The sequence below is a fragment of the Cucurbita moschata genome, unplaced genomic scaffold, assembly GCF_002738365.1.
Source record: "Cucurbita moschata cultivar Rifu unplaced genomic scaffold, Cmos_1.0 Cmo_Scf00001, whole genome shotgun sequence".
Classification (NCBI taxonomy): Eukaryota; Viridiplantae; Streptophyta; class Magnoliopsida; order Cucurbitales; family Cucurbitaceae; genus Cucurbita; species Cucurbita moschata.
This window is the reverse complement of record NW_019268517.1, coordinates 8,018,857-8,038,230: the sequence shown is the minus strand read 5'-3', so window position 1 is coordinate 8,038,230 and position 19,374 is coordinate 8,018,857. Positions and strand designations below refer to the sequence as shown.

Below are 19,374 nucleotides of genomic sequence, written 5' to 3'. Positions count from 1 at the left end.
AAAAAAAAAAAAAAAAAAAAAAAAACTTTAATAATAAAGACCATCTCGAGTTTTGTTTACTAATTAAGATACAATACCTCAGTAATATCCACTTCTTAAAAAGTTAGCAAACGGTCGTTTTCTTTTTAGTTTGTGCATCAACATCATTCGATTTTTCGTTTATATATCAATACGTGAAAACGACGTTGCACTTTTTTTGTTATATAATTAAATCTTGAAAAGTTATTCTATAAACAACGGAAATGGTATGAATTTAAATCATTCTCGACAAAGTGAATTCAAATTGGCAAACAAAAAAGAATTGTCGTTATGTTTCTCTTAATTAGCCAACGTATATCGACTAAAACATTTATACAAAATAAAAATCTATTTTATTTATTTTTTAATTTGGAGGTGGGTATTATTTTTAAAATTTTAATCTTACATTTCATATGTAAATTTTTTAATTTTCTGCTTAATGCATTATTAATTATATTTTCTTTTTAAAAATTAATTAACTATAAAATAAAAAATGTTAGGTTTGATTTTATATGGAATTCTATTATATATCTAATAAATTGAACTTAAATAATAATAATAATAATATGTTTCACTTTTTTTTATTTATATTTTATCGTTTTAAGTTTTATAGTCTAATTAACTAGTATTTATTTATTTTGTTTTACTTATTTAAATTTATATTAGCTAATACGAGCAATTTTAGAGAATAAAACACAAAATATCAGATATAATAATCGTTAACTTCTCACCCGTCATAATTAAATAATAAAAAATGTCGGTTTTTTTTTAAATTAAAAAAATAGAATTGATTGATGTGAAAATGAGTGCTTAAAGGAAGGTTGGTAATTTTGTATTATTATTTTATTTAACAAAAATGTATAATTGAATTAAAGGATATTGTCGGTGCCTTGCTTTCCTTTCAAATTATTACTATTAAAGAACAATATATTAAAATTACAGGGTTGTTTTGGTAAATTAGCATGTCCAAATCTTTTTTTTTTTATTTGGATTAGGTTGAATTTTTTAAAAACGAAAATTTGGGTTAGCTTGCGGGTTAATACTGTTATTTTGTCTGGTTAACCTGACTAACCTGAAAACATGACTACAGCTCAACTCAACCTTTAAGATTACTATGAAAATTAAGAATATTTGACGATTACTATGAAAATTAAGAATATTTGACGTTTGTAACTGATGTTAGGTGATACATTCTGACGTGTGAATATTTTTTATTTAAATTTTATGAGATTTTAGTTTATTAATATAATATGGATAGAGGGTAAATAGGATTTTCTTAAATAATTAAAAAAATAAACCGACAATCTAATACAACCCGAAAAAAAATAGAAGGTTGAGTTATGAAATCTATTTAGGTTACTCGGGTCACCAACCTAACAAATACGAAATTTTGGGTTGGTTCAAACGATTTTTGTCAACCCGACCAAATACACGTAGAGCTCTAATATTATAAAAAATATTATGACGTATACATAAATAATATAGTTAAAAATTGTCATGTCCCCATGGAGATTCATGACACGTCACCAAATCTTTTGAATCCACTTTATATTAATATATAATATTTTTAAAATTAAAAATATCCCATCCTTTTCCACTACCACTCATTTAATTTAATTTATTTAATTTTAAAAATTTAATATTATTTTCTATTGGCTGTGTAAGCTTTGAATAATCTCAAGAACTTCTCTTTTGGGCCAATTTCCAACAAAATTTTGACATATTTTGTATTAAAATTTCTCTATTTTTGGAAATAATATTCCAATTATTTTGACTTCAATAATAATAATAAGAAAATATTTTATATATTTTTTTATTGACAAATTTAGGTAAAATTACCATTTGGGGTCCTACACAAATCATTATTTTGCCCAAAACATACACCAAATAGTCCAAAATGGGACTTTTCATTTCTTCCCATTTGGTGGGGTTATTTATGTCAAAAAAAGATAAATAATAATAATTAAAAAAAAAAAAAAAAACTATTGTTCCAAGGATTATTAAAAATGATATTTTAAGGGAAAATGGTATTAAAAATATTTTGAATTGGATTTGTGGAGCCCAACCAAAAAAATATTGAATTTCCCAAATAGGGTTTATTAGGGCTATTTTTGCAATTTAGTCCTTTATTTCCTTTTCATGACTATATTATTTTATTTTCAAACGTTCGCTTTTTTTTTTTTTTTATCTTAACGTACTCGTTAATGAACTAGAAATCTTCTAGTTTGAAGTTGGGTCGGATCGAGTCGAATTGTTAAGTTGTTTATTTTTTAATTTATTATAAAAAAAAATCTCACTTGTCTACGCCACGGTACATGTTATATCAATAACTAAAATTTTATAAACCTTAGATATCATACATTTACAAGTCACGTCACTAACATTTGTTATAAGCAATAAATATTTTTAATCTTTCTAACAATCTTAAAAGTACGGTTCATTTAGGTTATGAAAAAGCAAAAATTTAATACAATTCAAACCGAAAAAAATCTAATCCAACCAAACTCTCGTGGTGTTAATTGTTCAGAGTATCTTATACCATGAAGCCAAGCCGAGTTGATTCCATCAATTTAAACAACAAATATTCAGTAAATATTTTGGGCTTTCACGTTACATTTAGGCCCAATTAATGTTTGGGCTTTCACGTTCCATATAGGCCCAATTAATGTTTGGGCTTTCACATTCCATTAGGCTCAATTAATGTTTGGGCTTTCACGTTCCATTTAGGCTCAATTAATGTTGGGCTTTCATGTTCCATTTAGACCCAATTAATGTTTGGGCTTTCATGTTCCATTTAGGCCCAATATTGTATTCATTTCTCTTGTCATTTGCATTAATGAATTTAAATAATTATTGATCAAGGTTGTTACTTAAAAACAATAATTTATGATATAAAAATAAAAGAATGCTTTAAAAACAAGTAAAACTAGCTCGGGATACCTCTTTACACGACACCTAGAACTAAACCATATTTAATAAAATAATATATTTAGTAATCACGTGACCAAATGTTAACAAGAGTATTAGAAATGACACAATTTAAGCGTAACATACAGTTATTAGGGGTTTGAGCTGAGTCGAGACGAGACATTTTTTAGACTCAATTCAATTATTTGAACTATAATTTTGTTCATTCCAAACTAATTCAATCTAACCATAAATTTTTTATGTTGGGTTAATTTGGGTTGTATATTAAAATTTTTATTTTAGTAAAAAAAAATGTTAGCTATTTATTTTCAAAGATTTAATGGGTAGAATTCAATTTAAATATATATTTTAAATAGTTAAAAATTATTTTTTTTAAGAGTCAATAGAAGAATAAATAACACAAAATTAATAATAAAACTAGATAAAAGTAAAATAAATAGTAATTGTATCATAAACAAAAATATATTTCAAGAAATTTAGATAAATTTGATTTAACCCAATTTAGTTTTACAAAAACACATAAATCAAACTTAATTTAAATAAGTTCTGAAAGGGTAAAATGGTAAATTACTTATAATAAGTAGTTGACACCATGACACCAACAGAAAAGTACACGTCAGCATTTAAGAGACGTGCAACTTTGTCACGAAATTCCCGCCTTTTCTATCGGAAATTTCCGTTGGAATAATTTTCCCGGAAATTTTGAACGAAAACTGAAGAAAACAATTAAAATTTTTTGAAAAAAAAATTGATAAAAATTAGAATTACAGGTTTCGAAGAATTAGAGTCTCTAATTCTTCGAAACCAATCCGAAAATTGTTTTGGGGGGTTTTCATTTTGATTCGTTTCGGAAACTTCTCATTGAACTCTTCGTCGTTGTTCTTCAGAAAATTTCACTGTTGAGGATCCGATTTTTCGGTGAATTAGAACATTCACGGGTGATTCGGTCGATCCACCGAACCAGGAGGAAGAACAACGACATTCGTGCATGTTTCGGATCGTTCGATCTCCATCTCAAAAGCCATTCAGAAAATTCAAGCTTGGTTTTGATCGATTGGCTTTCGATTTTGGTGAATCCTGATTGGAATTTTCGAGGTATTGTTCTTGCTTGATGTTGTTGTTGAGGGAGTGGATTCAGATTGGGCGAATCCAGGGCGTAAGATCCTAAAACACCTAAGGATTAGATTATTTGTTTCTGTTTCTTATTCTTCTCGAGAAGAACATTGGTGTAATTGAATGCCGATTAAAAGGAGATAGATTATTTGTTTTGGGGATTTCGTTTAGTTTCTACAGGAATTTTAAGATTTCTTCGACTAAATTAGGGCTGTGTTTAACATGAGCGATAAGCAACCGATTAAGTTAGACGACGAACAAATTGCTGAGCTGAGGGAAATCTTCCGGTCGTTCGATCGGAATAACGACGGGAGTTTGACACAACTCGAACTCGGATCGCTCTTACGATCACTTGGTTTAAAGCCAAGTCCAGATCAGCTTGAGAGTTTGATAATGAAGGCCGATACGAACAGCAATGGATTAGTGGAATTTTCGGAGTTCGTAGCTTTGGTGGAGCCGGAGCTGGTATCGGCGAAGTGCCCTTACACAGAGGATCAATTAAGGCAGTTGTTTAGGATGTTTGATAGAGATGGGAATGGGTTTATCACTGCAGCCGAGTTGGCTCACTCCATGGCCAAACTCGGCCACGCCCTCACGGCGGAGGAGCTCACCGGAATGATCAGGGAAGCCGATACCGACGGCGATGGCAGAATCAATTTTCAAGAGTTCTCTCAGGCTATTACTTCTGCTGCATTTGATAATTCCTGGGCTTGATTACTTTTCTGGTAAATCTCTCTTTCTCCCTCTCTCATTGGAAATTTTTCTGTGTTCTTTGTGATCATAAGGCATTTCTGAAATCAAATTTTGGGTTCATATCCTTAGTTGCCCATCAAATCTTATCAATCAATCATGAACTCCTACATTAGATCGAACTAGAAATTACAGCTCAAATGAACTCAAGTATACAAACATCAAGGCTTAGGAGAAATTACTTTTCTTAACATTCTAGCAATGTTTTTGTTTACTTGAGATTGTTCTTGTCAAATTCTTCATGGTGCTTTTTTTGGATGGTGGGATATTGAGGATGTGGATTCACGATGTCCTCTCAGGGTCGATGAACACAAGCTATGCTGCTCAGTTTTCTGCAGAAGTCGCCTTATTATTTACACACACAATAAAGGGGCACAACCTTGGGGAAGAAGATCATAGGATTTCCATTCTCCCGTTCCCTCCCATCATTCCACCTACAAAAGCATACCCCTTTGTGTTATGTTCATTTACTTTATAATAGAGGGGATTCTCGAATCTATGACTTCTTAAAGAAAGTAGGGTTGCTTACCCGCTAAGACAGGTGGACCGAGCGACGGGTTATTAGCTCTATGTTAAGACAAGGATTGACTACATATAAACATATGGATTCTTGTATCTATGGATTGATTACAACCGCCATGACAGGGATTTTTGAATACATGTATTCTCGAATATTACGTGTTAGCTCTATGTTGTCCCTCCCCGATCTATTACTTTTGAAATCGAAGAGTAAGGCTTATTTGATTAATGTATGTTTGATCATCTATCCACTTTCGTGAAATGGTCATTGTGAAAAATGTTAGCATTGTTATATACAAACCTCTGCCAACAATTTGAGCATGGAAAACTAAGGTGTGTGCTTGTAAATCTTTCTGCAGTGGTTGAAAAACAAACAGCAAATTGGTATGTTTGGAGGGAAAACTGCGGTACCAACATGATGAAGAAACCGAAAATGGTAATTTTGGGTTAAGTTTGAATGTTTATTTGCTTGAAAGAAAGACAGCGTTTAAGCTGTGTTAGGTTTCAAATTTTTGGTTGCTTATAAAGTTGGAGTCCAAACCAAACACTGCTGGGGTTTTTTGTGGAGGATTTTTGTTCCAATTTCAGTTTCCAATATGGCATGGTGGTAGATTCCCAACACACAATTTTTGATCGTCGAACATTTTGAAATCTCTGTTATTTGATGATTAAGCTTATGATTGTTCAAGTGTTTGATGATTAAGCTTATGATTGTTCAAGTGTTTTCTTCGAGGAAAGAACGAGGCGATGAGTTTGAGTTTGAGTTTCTTGCTTGTCTAGAGACAAGAGATGCCTAAAAGATGTGCTAATTGAACAAAATCCTTGTCAATAGAGGAAAGAAATGTATGATTGAGCATAAAATATGTTTCTAGTTCATAAATAACTTCAAGAGAGAATGAAGGAAGGAGATGGAGAAATAAATGGTAATAATTTCAATTGAAGTAAAATGAATCTTATACTGAAAAACAAGATTTTTGACCAATCAATTAACAAAAAAACAAACCGGAATGGTTCGAAAATCATCGAGGCAGCACATTTTTGAAGTAAACTATCAAAAATACAGACAATACTGAACTCTATCCTCATGCCTTCTTCTTTTTGGACTTGAGCATCACTATTCCTACAAATATGGCTAATAAGCACAGAAGAACCACACCAGCAAATACAGGTATCAAGATGGCATATTCTTGTGGTAAGAAATAGTTGTGGATGAAGTGATCACTATCAACAAATGGCTGCCATTTAACAAAAAAAAAAAAAATACATTGGTTGATAACAACCATGAACATGCTCGAGTTTACTAAATGAGATCAAATTTTGGCAGAATATGTATGAACATGGAAGATAAGCTTACCAGGATAATGATCCAGAAAGTATAGTAAGTGAATATCGACAAGCTAGTTAGCGATAACAAAAATCCAACCGTCTTGTCTGCTAACTCCATTTTGATGCTATTACTTCCTGTGATTATCATACAATTCGCATCAGTATCGAGTATTTATTTATAAGCCTTTAGTACCACGTACTTAATAACAAATTTACTAGAGAATTGGTTGAACACTCTAGAAAATACTTTAAACTGCTTCTCGATTAATTATTTGTGCCTAAAACACTCTATTAGTGTTTCCTCATATGCTATTACTTATTTGTGCCTGAAACACTCTGTTAGTGTTCCCTCATATGCTATTAATTATTTGTGCCTGAAACACTCTATTAGTGTTTCCTCATAAAGCATATGAGGAAACACAATACATTACTTCCAAACATAAAAACTAGGAATAGAAAGTGTTATATAGCCACTACGTACTGCCAAACATAGCATAAATATAGAGATTACCGTGTACCAAACTTCTGTGCTAAACCCTAAACAAAAAGTGTGTTATCGCTTTGGCTTGGCATGTTATATAAGAATTCAGTCTGACTACTAGAAATAGTTCACGACAAGAGGAAACCTTAACCTTATTAGTAATATTGATAATTCCACCAAAAAGTTTTCATATATTTTCATAGATGATTGATCTTGACAAGTCATTGAAGTGCACCAATTGGATATTCAAATACTATCTCTCACTCATTTAAACTAGATTGTTGAATAACTTATCGTGATTCATTTTGATCTTGGGCACGGATATTAATACAACCTTCCCTTTTATCGAGAAAAAAGAAGATTATGGGATTGGTATGACCTTTTTTAAAAAATAATGATATATGATCAACCTAATCCATAATAATACAATTATAGATATACGTGCATTCTTGTGCTAATCTGTACAAATAATTAATCAACCAGAACTAACTCCATCAACCTCACAAGACGGGATGCACTCGGGAGAATGGAGATGCACATCTGGATGTTGTTCAGACAACATTAAACAGCTAGAAATTTCTGCTTGACCTTTGGTCCAAAGTTTCATATCACTTTTGTGTGTTCGTTTATTTTTCTCAACGGAAGTGATTTTTCAGTTAAGAAAAAGAAGAAGAAGAGTTCCATATTGAACAAACTAAGAGGAACACTATGTGAACAATTCAAAACTATGCGTTTGAACTAGATTATCATCGATTCTCACAGTTCCATTCGTATAAGTGACAAGTAGGAAATGCACTGGGATGACAAGCAATTCATAATCTTTAGAACACAAATCAGGCTTCAAGGGAATAAGAGACAAAATAAAAAACCTAGAGCAAAAGTTTCATAACTTTCCAAGAAAGTTCTGATTTTAATACAACATCCCAGGTGTGAAAATCAAATTTCAAAATTTGCAAAACAGGACCATAAATGCACTTCCACTGGCATGGGTGACCTGAAATGGATCCCAGAACACTTGAGATCAGTCCATTGGGACCATAGATACCCAGAAAATATGTTTTAGACATGAAAATGGGTTTTGATTTTTATAAATGTGAGAGAAAGGCATGTACAAGTTCTATAATTGAAAAAGGAAGACGAAGGAACTATTGGCATTCAAGGGGAAATTGCAAAGAAGAAGAAAAATCTAAAATTTTAAGAGGTAGAAGAGAGGGGTAACAATAGAGTCCTTTTTGTTCTGCCAAGTTATATTCATGGAGACATCAAAAAATATCAAAACAAAGGGACTGTTTCATAACCTGATATTTGAATTTGAAATAAAACTGTAGATTCAAGGCTATGTTAGGATTTTATGTATCTGTCACCATTTAACAACCTTGATCATAGTTACTAAATAATGAAGGAAAAACATTCAATAGCCAATATCATCTGTGTCTCAGAAACAACTACTTAATTCTAGAACCAAATGAACATTGCATATGATGCCATGAAGCAATCAAACCACAAAGAAACAGTAACAATCTTTATTACCAAAACCTAAACGTTTTCAGTTCTTGCCTTTTCTATTCTCATTTCTGGGATTTTTGTCACCAATTGGTTTATAGTCACATAATTTTAGTTTACACACACCAACAACCAATCCTGTTTAACCTACAATACTTGTTTATAATAAGAAATGTGAAATAATTGAAGCTAATACTGCTGAAGCAGACTCAGCAAATATCGATCAAGCTAATCACAGTATCATCTTATAAACTGAAATCAATTCATGTAAAGACAGAACAATAATTGCATACTTCATATTTTTCAAATGGAATCAACGAATTCGCCCAGTAAAAATCATAACAGAGATCAAATATCGCCGAAATTTTTGCAGCCAGAGATAATCGACGTGTTACCAGATAGAGTGGTATAGAACTCGTACCTGATTCGTCGTCGTCGCCGGAATTCTGGGTGATTGATCGAACGATGAACGTAATCGGAGGTGAAAATATTGGAAGGATTAAGGAATGCGGCAAGAATCTGGAAGGGTTTTTCCGAAGAATGAGCCAATTTGGAAGGCGAAATTTGATTTCTAATCCATGTGGGAAAATGAAGAAGCTTGGACTTTGTTTAGTTAGCCCTCACAGGATTTAAAATTACGCTTATGTCCTCGTTATTATTATTATTATTTAATAAGAGAAATTATTTTAATAACACTTGTAACTGGTTGGATCAATATTTATTTATTTATTCTTTTTTACACATGCCACGTCCATGTACGTAATTCTCCTTTTAACATTAAAATTTTAACGATGTCATAATTTTAAAATTGAGGGGTAAAATAGTAAATTTATATAAAAAAATAAGTCGTTACATGTAGTGAGCGTATTCATCCTCAAACAGAGTCATTTTGCCAACACGGCTCAAACTATGCTCATGGATTAACTATGCTTTGATTCATATTGGCTTAGTCCAAAGTACGCTATGCATGTAAAATGTGCTCGGATGTTCCCCCGCCCCCCATAGGACCCTTTTGCTTTCTTTATTACTTATCTCACGTGTTCAGTCTCGACATCACATCCCATACTAAAACAACATTTTTTTAGAACTATAAAAGTTGAAAACGTTGAAGGTTCTTAATAGGTCAACCCTAACTATGCACGTTTGTCATTACCATTCCTAACTTCATAATAATCTGACACTTGCGAGGCTAAACCCGTATCAAGATGAAACTTTGCCTCATTCCTAGAGAAGAACTAGATCATAAAATTTCTTATGTACTAACCAACTCTTTGTTCGTTAAACTCGATTAAGTTATCAAGTGAATAGATTTCGTTCTAATAAATTATAAAAACCAAAGAAAACTAGATTTATCTGCCAAATTCGAGCAAATCTAAGCACTCAACGTGACATGGTAGAATCAATCTGGGACTAAGAGACGTTGATTTACCAATGTTCAGTAGTTCGAGTCTGCGAATTGTTTTACTTTTTGGCATACTTCGTTGACTTTGTCAAGGCATCCTCCTCTTAGGTATTACCCTATGAAAGATATCATTGGTTCGAATCTGTGGGTTAGTTTACTTTTAGGCATGCTTCGTTGACCCATCATGTCATCCTCCTCTTAGGTACTTTGACATCTTTATCCTATGGTAGATATCAGCAATTTGAGCCTATGGGTTGTTTCTTTTTGGACATGCTTAATTGACCCATCATGTCATATTCTTCTTATGTATTTCTAACGACATAGTCAAGTATAATCATAGAAAGGATTCTTCTCAAACGAACTATACAGAATTTTGAAAATTTCTGTTAAACGATATTTTAAAAATTTAAGAACTTATTAAACACTCCCACACTCCCAAGAAGAACAAAGTTTTGTAAAAGAAAATTGGAAGCACATAACACAAATAAATCTCTGGAACTCCAAAAACTAGCCCAGAACAGCACTGATACATAGATAGCAATGATAGAAAGAGCAGAATTTGTTTTTCAATATGGAAAAATCTGCTGTTTTTAAATCATCCTGTCAAATGAAGATATCTTAAGCAATCGAAGTCCGACTACTAATTGAGCAACAAATCTATTCTATATTTTTTCACCCTAAAATATAACCACCATCATATGCCAGAAGTGAAGGGGAAGTACACATTACAACTACATGAACTTTCAGACATAGATATCAACAAACATGACAACAATTCAGAGAATCAGACCTTGAGCGGGTTCGGGCTTGGGGCGTTGTTGAGGCTCAGGGGGTGCAGATGCTGCTGCTGCTGCTGCTCCTCCTCCTCCTCCTTTAGGGGATTCCGAGAGATGAACCTCAGCAAAATCTTCGACCATCTTCTTTCTCTGTTCTTCTTCCGTCTCCTCGACTTTCTCTTTTGTTTTCTGACCAACCTCTCCAGCTGCCTTGGCTACCTTACTGAAAGCGCCAGTAACCCAGCTAGTCCCGGTCAATATGTATCGGTTTTTCATAATGGCAGACCCAGCAGTGCTAACTTTTTCCTCTGCAACTGCAAATGCTGATTTAGTCTTCTCCGAAACCTGAAACTTCTGGTCGACTTCCCGAACTTTGTCGCTCACCAACGATGTACCAGCACTAATTTTCTCAGTGAACCCAATTTTCTTATCAAATGTAGCAACTTTGGCTGAGGCTGTGGAAGATAATTGATGTTTCTCATCAAATGCCTTTGCGGAGTTGACTGCATCTTTGCCCAATATAAAGCCCTTGGCAAGCATGCCGCTAACCACATCCTCGGCTTTCCGAAAGGCGGATTCAGCAGCACCAGGTTCTTTAGCTCCTGGGGCCTACAACAATCAAGACAATAAACTGGTCAACTAAGAGAACACATGAAGTGACAAACAGGCTTACACACAGCAGCCCAAAAAAGGAACAACGCTCCCAAGAATCTTACAGGTGGTGCCGCGGTAGCTTCTGGAGGGAGCTCATATTCAGGACACAGAGTGATGTTGACAGAAAGATCCACTATAGTTGCTCCCTGACAAGAAGTTGAACCCGTTAATCTAAGAAGCTCAGGCAATTCTTATGGCAGGGTGTCATTAGTCAATTCATTATAACAAGTTTAAAATGTACTGAACAAAAAAATCAAGACAAAATATATCTCAAGGAAAAGGATAAGGGGAAATTTTGATACACATAGAACAAACTTCCAGCTAAGATCTACCTTAAACTCTCAACAAAAGGAGCAATCAAGCCAAAATTTGATCTCCAGCTGGAAGCATCAAGGTTATGTCCCTTACACCATTTAACTCGTTAAGGGGCAAATGCTCCCTCAGATCATATATCATGAAATGGCAACACGATCCACCTAATATGGAGGCTAGCCTCTTATAACTCATTTATAGGTGGGAACCGTTTCAGATTTACGAAGGTAGGTCGGATGTAAGGTGTAGGTAAAGATAAAGAGAGTAGAAGAAGGGATGTAAAGGCCCTTACTAATCTATTCCTAGTATAACATCGAAGGTTAAAGCATCATCGTCTCCCTAGACAAGGCTCAGCCACTAACAACACCCAAGAACACCACCATTTTTAACATTTAACGATCATATTGCCAACCATACTTCAACATTGACAAATAGTTCCACTATTAATCGAATCGACGAGAGTAATATCTTAAATGCCAATGGGGTATAAGACTTTTATAATTACTATTAACTATAGATATTGTCTACAAAGTGAACTTACAGACAGAAGAACAGCAGTCTCAGCACCTTGAACATCCTTAAAAGTCACATAAGCAATTTGAGACCGTTCACTTTCACTGCACAAGAACACTTAGTGTTTGCATAAAATTGAATGAACTGAATATATATCATAAACTGGAATTAAAATCGTACACAAACCTCTGCATTTCAAGATATTCAATGTCACCAGAAAAGGAAAAAAACTCCATGATATCTCGTTCAGATGCTCCCAAGGAGACATTGCTGACTTTAACAGTCCTAACCTGCATACAGAACAAAACAGTTGCATTTATATACAAAACACAGATCAAGAAGTCTCTCAACAAAACAGTTGCATTTATATACAAAACACAGATCAAGAAGTCTTTCACTATCGCCAGAATGATGCACAAATTCATTTCTACTACTGAATCGTGATAACCAGAAGGCAGAAAGAGAGTAAAAAATCAACTATGGCCAGAAAAAATAGATGAAAATCTCAATGGTGCAGTGAAGAAAAGGATGGATATCAACAAGCCAACCAGAAATTATGATCTAAAGGCGCAAAGTATTAATTACAAGCATCACTAATCTCGAATTCATGCTTCTTTTGCAGCTCCAGATTCAGTAGGAGGAACAGATATGGCACGAACTCATAATCAATCAGAACATAGAAATGGACCGATTTGCTTAAACATTAATCTCGATTCTTGACTCACCGGTTGGGAAAATCTCAACCAAACACAAAACCTCCAAATGAGAAAGTCAAACGGAAAAGTAAACCACAAGAGATCTAATCCCTTCGCCGCACATTGCACTGATTCGTTATAACCCCGATGAGAAACTACAAACTACGGCTCCAAACCTAAACCAACGAAATCTTGCCCTAACCATTTCCAACTCCCAATCCCAATCCCAATCCCAATCTTCAAACACAACAAAAAGAGAGGAAAATTCACGAAGCACTAACCGACATCGCTGGAAATGACTAAGATAAAACCGCCGGAACGGAGACAGAATCAACCGACGATCTCAGGAACCCGGAATCCAATACGAATTGAACCGGAAAATTTGATTCTGAATTTGAGATTTTCTCACAGTGCGCGCCCCAAGTCTTCGTCGCCTCAGATGAAAGAAAAATAGCTATACACGCAGAAACAAGGCTCCGTTTTAATGGATATTTATAGTATCGAGATATTTTGTATTAGGGGCGTGTACTACACGCGCCATTACGCGAGTTAAAGTACCGTTGTGGATTCGATACGGAGCGTTAACGAAACGGAGGAATTTCCATCACGGGACGGCCTTTTGCACGGAAACCGTGACGGGCAACGTTGCAACTTACAAGTTGTCTTCAACCACATTGTGAGATTGCCAAATCAGAATTTAATTATTTTTTTAAGGTTAAAATAACATTTAAATATTTATATTATAGATTTTATTCTATTTTAAAATTATAGAGCCAAGTTAAATTAAAAAAATATTATGGACTAACTCAAAATTCAGTTAGTTGAGTTGGCAGCCCCAACAATACTGATAGAGTTCACAACCTAAGCTAGTTTTGATTGTCTTATTGTCTTTTAATTATGAATAACAATACTATCTCTAATTGAATAACAGTACTATCTCTGATGTTTTAGTTCACAGTATTGTGCATAAACTGTGTAAAAGCTGTACAATAGTATGAATAACAGTACTTAGTTCGCAGTATTGTGCATAAACTGTGTAAAAAGCTGTGCAATAGTATGAATAACAGTACTTAGTTCGCAGTATTGTGCATAAACTGTGTAAAAAGCTGTGCAATAGTATGAATAACAGTACTTAGTTCGCAGTATTATGCATAAACTGTGTAAAAGCTGTGCAATAGTATGAATAACAGTTTCGAATAACAGTACTATCTCTTGATGTTTTAGTTTCCAGCAATACTATCTCTAATGTTTTAGTTCCCAGTATTGTGCATAAACTGTGTAAAAGCTGTGCAATAGTATGAATAACAGTACTTAGTTCGCAGTATTGTGCATAAACTATGTAAAAAGCTGTGCAATAGTATGAATAACAATACTTAGTTCGCAGTATTATGCATAAACTGTGTAAAAGCTGTGCAATAGTATGAATAACAGTTTCGTAGTATTATGCATAAACTGTGTAAAAGCTGTGCAATAATATGAATAACAGTATTATCTCTGGTAAAACACTCTTTGATATACTTGTTTTGGTTCGCAGTATTGTGCAATAGTCTGATAACTCATACCACCATCGACAACTAAAAAGTAAGAATTATCATTACGGGGTATACAAGAATCAAGACCAAGATGTACTAATTCCACACGTTTCATAACAAAAATGTGCACCACAGGCAACCACGACAGGGGCGTCATCCTTTGAGTGCTCTTAATCATTGGAATCGACAAAAATGTGGTTCTTTCGTGTCTAGTGCAAGAACGACGATGATGGCAATTGATCAATAGATGATCATATAGAGAAGACAGTGACATTTGAGGTGCTGTGTCGGGGAGGAAAGAGATTGAGAGCAAGCGAGCGAGAAAAAACTCGAGAGAGAGATGATAGCTGCTACACTTACCAATTACACACAACGTGGGTCGTTATATAAAAAAAAATTTCGAATAAATAATGTGAACATGCAATTAAAATATGCGTGCACATAATTTGAGTTTAGAATACTATTTTCTTATAAAAACTTATGATTTAAAATAAAAAAATTAAATTGAATTTTTAAAAAATAATAACAAATTAATTTTTTAATCAATAGAGATTAACTTGAAAAATACTCAAATACATATAGTTAACCTTATTTTTATTTCACATGTTATTTATTCCATGAATATAATTTTAATTTAATTAAGTTAATTATTATTTTAAAATTATAAACTTGGGTTAATTGAATTTTAAAATAAATTTATTAATTAGTTTCAAATAATAAATTATTATTTCAATAATAACACATGTTTAACCTACACGTTATTTATTTTAATTAATTAAATTATAAATGAAATTAAATTTAAAAACATTATTAATATATTATGGTTTTTATAATTAAAATTACTTAATCTAAAGTATCTCCGGTGAAATATAAATAAAATTATTATAATTGAAATTAAAATATTAAAATCTCCTCATTTTTCTCGGGGGAATTTCAGAGGGATCTTAGCCATACACGTGTCGAGAATAAGGGGATCATTATATGATCGTCACAGCGTAACAAAACTCTTACACCTGTTTCAAATCATTATTTGCTTTCTCTCTCCTCCATTGCCATCATCATCATCGATTCTCTCTCTCTAAAAGGTTGAATTCCTCTCGCATTCTCATTGCGAATTCCTCATAGGCCAATCTTCCATTGCCCTAATTCGCCCCTTTTCCCCAATTTGATTTGAGGATTCCTCTGATCCTCGTCCACAGGAACGACGCCTTCATCTTGGTCTCGGATCCTTTTTTCCAGGGGAGAATTTGTTCTTCTTGAATTTTGGTTTGATCTCTCGTTCTCTCTGTTTCTCTCTGTTTCTCTCTCTCTGTTTTTCTCTCTTTGGAAAAGTTGGGATCTCGGCGACATGAGCTTTCAAGATATCGAGGCTGGTCGTCCGTTCGCTTCTTCGAGGAGAGACCTCGTCAATGGCAAACAAGATCCCACGCAAGCCGTTGCCTCGGGTATTTTTCAGATTAATACTGCCGTCGCTACGTTTCAGAGGCTTGTTAACACCTTGGGAACGCCGAAGGATACTCCCGAGCTACGCGAGAAGCTGTGAGTTGTGTAATTGTTTTCATTTTTTTTAATTTTCTGTTAGGTTTCCTTAATTTTATGAGTTGTTGATGTTATCTTCGCCATTTTGTATGGATTGTTGCATTTTTGGCAATTTTCGTCTGTTTTAAGAAATTTTGGGTTTCTTTTGAGTTTTGTCTTGTACGTTATCCTTGGCGTTTGTTCTCCCCTGGTGGAGGGATTCTCTATGAAAAAAAAAATCCTGACCGTGGAAAAGATCTGCATGGGGGATACCCATTTTTTTGGAATAGCGCCATAACATCCTTAGCGAACGGGTATCTTAGTCTTAAATTTCTTCGCCATGAAGTTTCTAGAGCTTTTAGTTTTTGTCTCTCAGTTTTGTGTAGCCTGAGCCATTTGATATACCAATGGGTCCACTCGCTTGGAGTTTCCATGTATAGCTATTCCATTTGCTTCGTCATATTTGATTTGGGTTTCTTCAATTTTTTTAGATAAGAAACAAAACTTTACTCTGCATAGGGGCTGGGATTGGGGGAACCCGGCTCAAACGAACTACAAAAGAACGGATTTCTCTTTATCTTGACCACCCAAAATTATTGCCATAGATGCATTGACTCACAGATCCTTAATTTTGCTTCTCGCCAATGGGACATATCTTTGAAATTTTTTGGTTCCTCTTTGCTAAATCTTCCATAAAGTAGCCGCCGGAGAGCTAACCTACATATCTTAGCCCTTTCTCTTAAGAATTTGACTGATAAGGAAGTTGTTTGATATCTTCATTAGTACTCCTGGGGAAATACTACTTGGCTTAAAAGGTCTCCAGAAAATTTCCCCACATTTGGTAGCTATAGAGAAAAAAGAACTGATCACTGTCTTCATGGTTGCTTTTGTAAAGACCATGCCTGTACAACTAATAAATGTGTAGGTGTCTTGTATGAATAGCATCATTAGTATTCGGCCTTGTAAAATAATAAAAATGAATCGCTCCTGTATTCCTCTTGTTCCAATTAATCTCTGTTAACATGATATACAGATCATTTGTAGCATTTCTAAAGTAGTATGAGGATTATGATATTTCCACTAGCTTACGCATATACATCTTTCCCATCAATATTCAGTTCAGATGGATAAATTACAAAATACCTAGGTTCTCTTAGTAATTTCATCATTGAATTTTGTGTGCCCTTTTAATACAATCGTCAGTATGGTGGGTTGTGCTCATGTATTGTCATAACTTCTAAAATTTTAATTTGAAATAACTACTGGCTTTTTCAACTTACATATCATTGATCTTCATTGAGTAGTTAAACTTACCTTGTCAATTATCATAGAGACACTACTATAGTCTTCATTTCCATGTTAATCTTTGTTCCCATCGGAAAATGTTTTAATCCTTTGTTGACATCTTGCAGGCACAAGACCAGGTTACATATTGGACAGTTGGTTAAAGACACCTCTGCTAAACTTAAACAAGCCAGTGAAATAGATCATCACGCTGGAGTTAACGTAAGACTTTTTTCTAAACACCCACCTCTCTCTCCAGAAGTGTCCCCCTGGCAGTGATACAATGTTAAGCTAGGATGCCAATTCCTACTTTCATAGCAAGAACAAAATATTCCTATATTGTAGTAGAGAATTGGAATAAGTGTTAATCTGATCCATCAACGATGATAGAGTATAAGTTAGGACATGTTATATTAGTACCTACATTAGTAACTTGAGAATTATCCGTCTCCTACTTTCTCAGACGATGTGATAATTCTGCAGGCCAGCAAGAAAATTGCAGATGCTAAGCTTGCAAAAGATTTTCAAGCAGTGTTGAAAGAATTTCAGAAGGCTCAACGACTTGCAGCTGAGAGGGAAACAGCATATACACCGTTTGTTCCCCAGGCAGTTCTACCTTCTAGGTATGTCAGGTTCATTATAAACATATGTACTTTTTTTGTTCTCTTTTTCCTGAAAAAGAGATAAAAGAGGAATGTAATTCCGTTTCATCAGAAGGAGAGAGATATGGAAAAGAGGCAAGCTATTCGCCCAAAGAAACATGTTGGATTGTTCCTTCTGATATAAGTTATTTGCTTGGAGTGTTTGTTGATTACTGGCTACATTGGATTTACTTGAGAATATTATTTACTCTTGGATTTGATTTGATTTGAACACATGAGTATGACTATTAACATTCTAATGCAATGTGGTTTGTTTGAACCTATATACAGCTACACAGCCGGTGAGTCAGATGCAAGCTCAGAAAATAATCTTGAACAGCGTGCCCTCCTTGTGGAATCCAGGAGGTAACAGTTTTTTCTCTGCATTTTGTTGCTGGGTGATTGATTGTTGGGTTATGCAGTTGAACTTATGCAGTTGAATTTATGTTTCAAATACTCTGCACTATTTACTGATGAAATGTTGGGCCCATGTATGCAAGAACATCATTTCATATAAAAACGTAGTGCTAAAAGCTCTTTAAATGAGTTTAAGTCTTTTCTTTAGGGGGTTTCTCTTTGGTAGTTGTGTTATTTTCATGCAAAAAACAAAGTTCTGAATAAATCAGGTTAAAGATGAGAAAATCATTTGGTAGATTTGAGCAGTTAGCAACTAATAACAGGAAGTGAAATTATTATGTCATTTTCCCTTTCTTTTAGTTGTTTCTTTTTTCTTGCTTAACAAATAGTGTGATTATTTGATTTGAAAAATGCTATAGTTATTTGATACTACCAGAATTAATGACCGAGGAATAGAAACTGTCTCCTTTCATATGGTGAATCCTAAGGCCTATCTAGGTTTCGTAGAATGCGCTGTCATGCATATATTTTCTGCCATGCTATATTCAGTGTTTTCCTAAAATTTGATGCTCCCTCTTCCCCAGTGTACAACTTAATTATGATAAGGCAGGCGCATGCATAGTTTATTACTTAATTGAATGGTTTGTGCAGACAAGAGGTCTTGCTGCTGGACAATGAAATTGCCTTCAATGAGGCAATAATTGAGGAAAGAGAACAAGGTATTCATGAAATCCAGCAGCAAATTGGAGAGGTCAATGAAATTTTCAAAGATCTTGCTGTTCTAGTTCATGAACAGGGAGCCATGATTGGTAAGGAACTTGAGTTTATAAAGTTGCAGTTGTGTGTGTAGCTCAAGTTATTCATGTATATATCTCCATGTTGTAGATGATATTGGATCCAACATTGAGAGTTCCCACGCTGCAACATCACAGGGAACTACTCAGCTTGTCAAAGCTTCAAAGACACAAAGATCAAATTCATCTCTGGTGAGCCCTTACGTTTTCTTATGTTCTTCAGTATTCCTTTTTTTTTTTTTTTTTTTTTTTTTTTTT

General features: G+C 34.0%; 4 protein-coding genes across 7 annotated transcripts in view; 2 read left to right on the top strand and 2 right to left on the bottom strand.

Moving 5' to 3' along the window:
• Window positions 1–3,737: 3,737 nt before the first annotated feature.
• LOC111432164 (probable calcium-binding protein CML18) lies at window positions 3,738–6,166 on the top strand. Its single transcript, XM_023069034.1, has 2 exons — window positions 3,738–4,784; window positions 5,688–6,166. Exon 1 carries the CDS (start codon window positions 4,282–4,284, stop codon window positions 4,771–4,773), a length of 492 nt encoding a protein of 163 aa, XP_022924802.1. The 5' UTR covers window positions 3,738–4,281; the 3' UTR covers window positions 4,774–4,784; window positions 5,688–6,166.
• A 71-nt stretch (window positions 6,167–6,237) lies between these two features.
• LOC111432714 (dolichol-phosphate mannose synthase subunit 2) lies at window positions 6,238–9,238 on the bottom strand. Its single transcript, XM_023069680.1, has 3 exons — window positions 9,060–9,238; window positions 6,683–6,789; window positions 6,238–6,563 (listed from the first exon to the last, which is right to left on the bottom strand). Exons 2-3 carry the CDS (start codon window positions 6,770–6,772, stop codon window positions 6,411–6,413), a joined length of 243 nt encoding a protein of 80 aa, XP_022925448.1. The 5' UTR covers window positions 6,773–6,789; window positions 9,060–9,238; the 3' UTR covers window positions 6,238–6,410.
• A 1,287-nt stretch (window positions 9,239–10,525) lies between these two features.
• LOC111431529 (binding partner of ACD11 1-like) lies at window positions 10,526–13,458 on the bottom strand. 3 transcript variants are annotated; one of them, XM_023068239.1, is made up of 5 exons: window positions 13,272–13,458; window positions 12,482–12,591; window positions 12,324–12,399; window positions 11,533–11,616; window positions 10,526–11,425 (listed from the first exon to the last, which is right to left on the bottom strand). In XM_023068239.1, the coding sequence occupies exons 1-5, from the start codon at window positions 13,275–13,277 to the stop codon at window positions 10,817–10,819; spliced, it is 885 nt and encodes a 294-aa protein (XP_022924007.1). In that variant the 5' UTR covers window positions 13,278–13,458; the 3' UTR covers window positions 10,526–10,816. The 3 variants fall into 3 exon arrangements, with proteins under 3 accessions (XP_022924007.1, XP_022924074.1, XP_022924148.1); XM_023068306.1 differs by having other exon boundaries at window positions 12,482–12,588; XM_023068380.1 differs by having other exon boundaries at window positions 12,482–12,585.
• Window positions 13,459–15,477: 2,019 nt separating this feature from the next.
• LOC111431394 (syntaxin-22) overlaps window positions 15,478–19,374 on the top strand; it is a 5,590-nt gene continuing 1,693 nt past the window's right edge. Inside the window, exons 1-6 of one of the 2 annotated variants that reach the window (XM_023068054.1) lie at window positions 15,478–16,061; window positions 17,453–17,546; window positions 17,808–17,947; window positions 18,257–18,331; window positions 18,974–19,131; window positions 19,208–19,344. In XM_023068054.1, the coding sequence (XP_022923822.1) occupies window positions 15,871–16,061; window positions 17,453–17,546; window positions 17,808–17,947; window positions 18,257–18,331; window positions 18,974–19,131; window positions 19,208–19,344 (795 nt within the window). In that variant the 5' untranslated portion in view covers window positions 15,478–15,870. The remainder of the gene's footprint in view (window positions 16,062–17,452; window positions 17,547–17,807; window positions 17,948–18,256; window positions 18,332–18,973; window positions 19,132–19,207; window positions 19,345–19,374) is intronic. The other variant, XM_023068126.1, reaches the window with a different exon arrangement.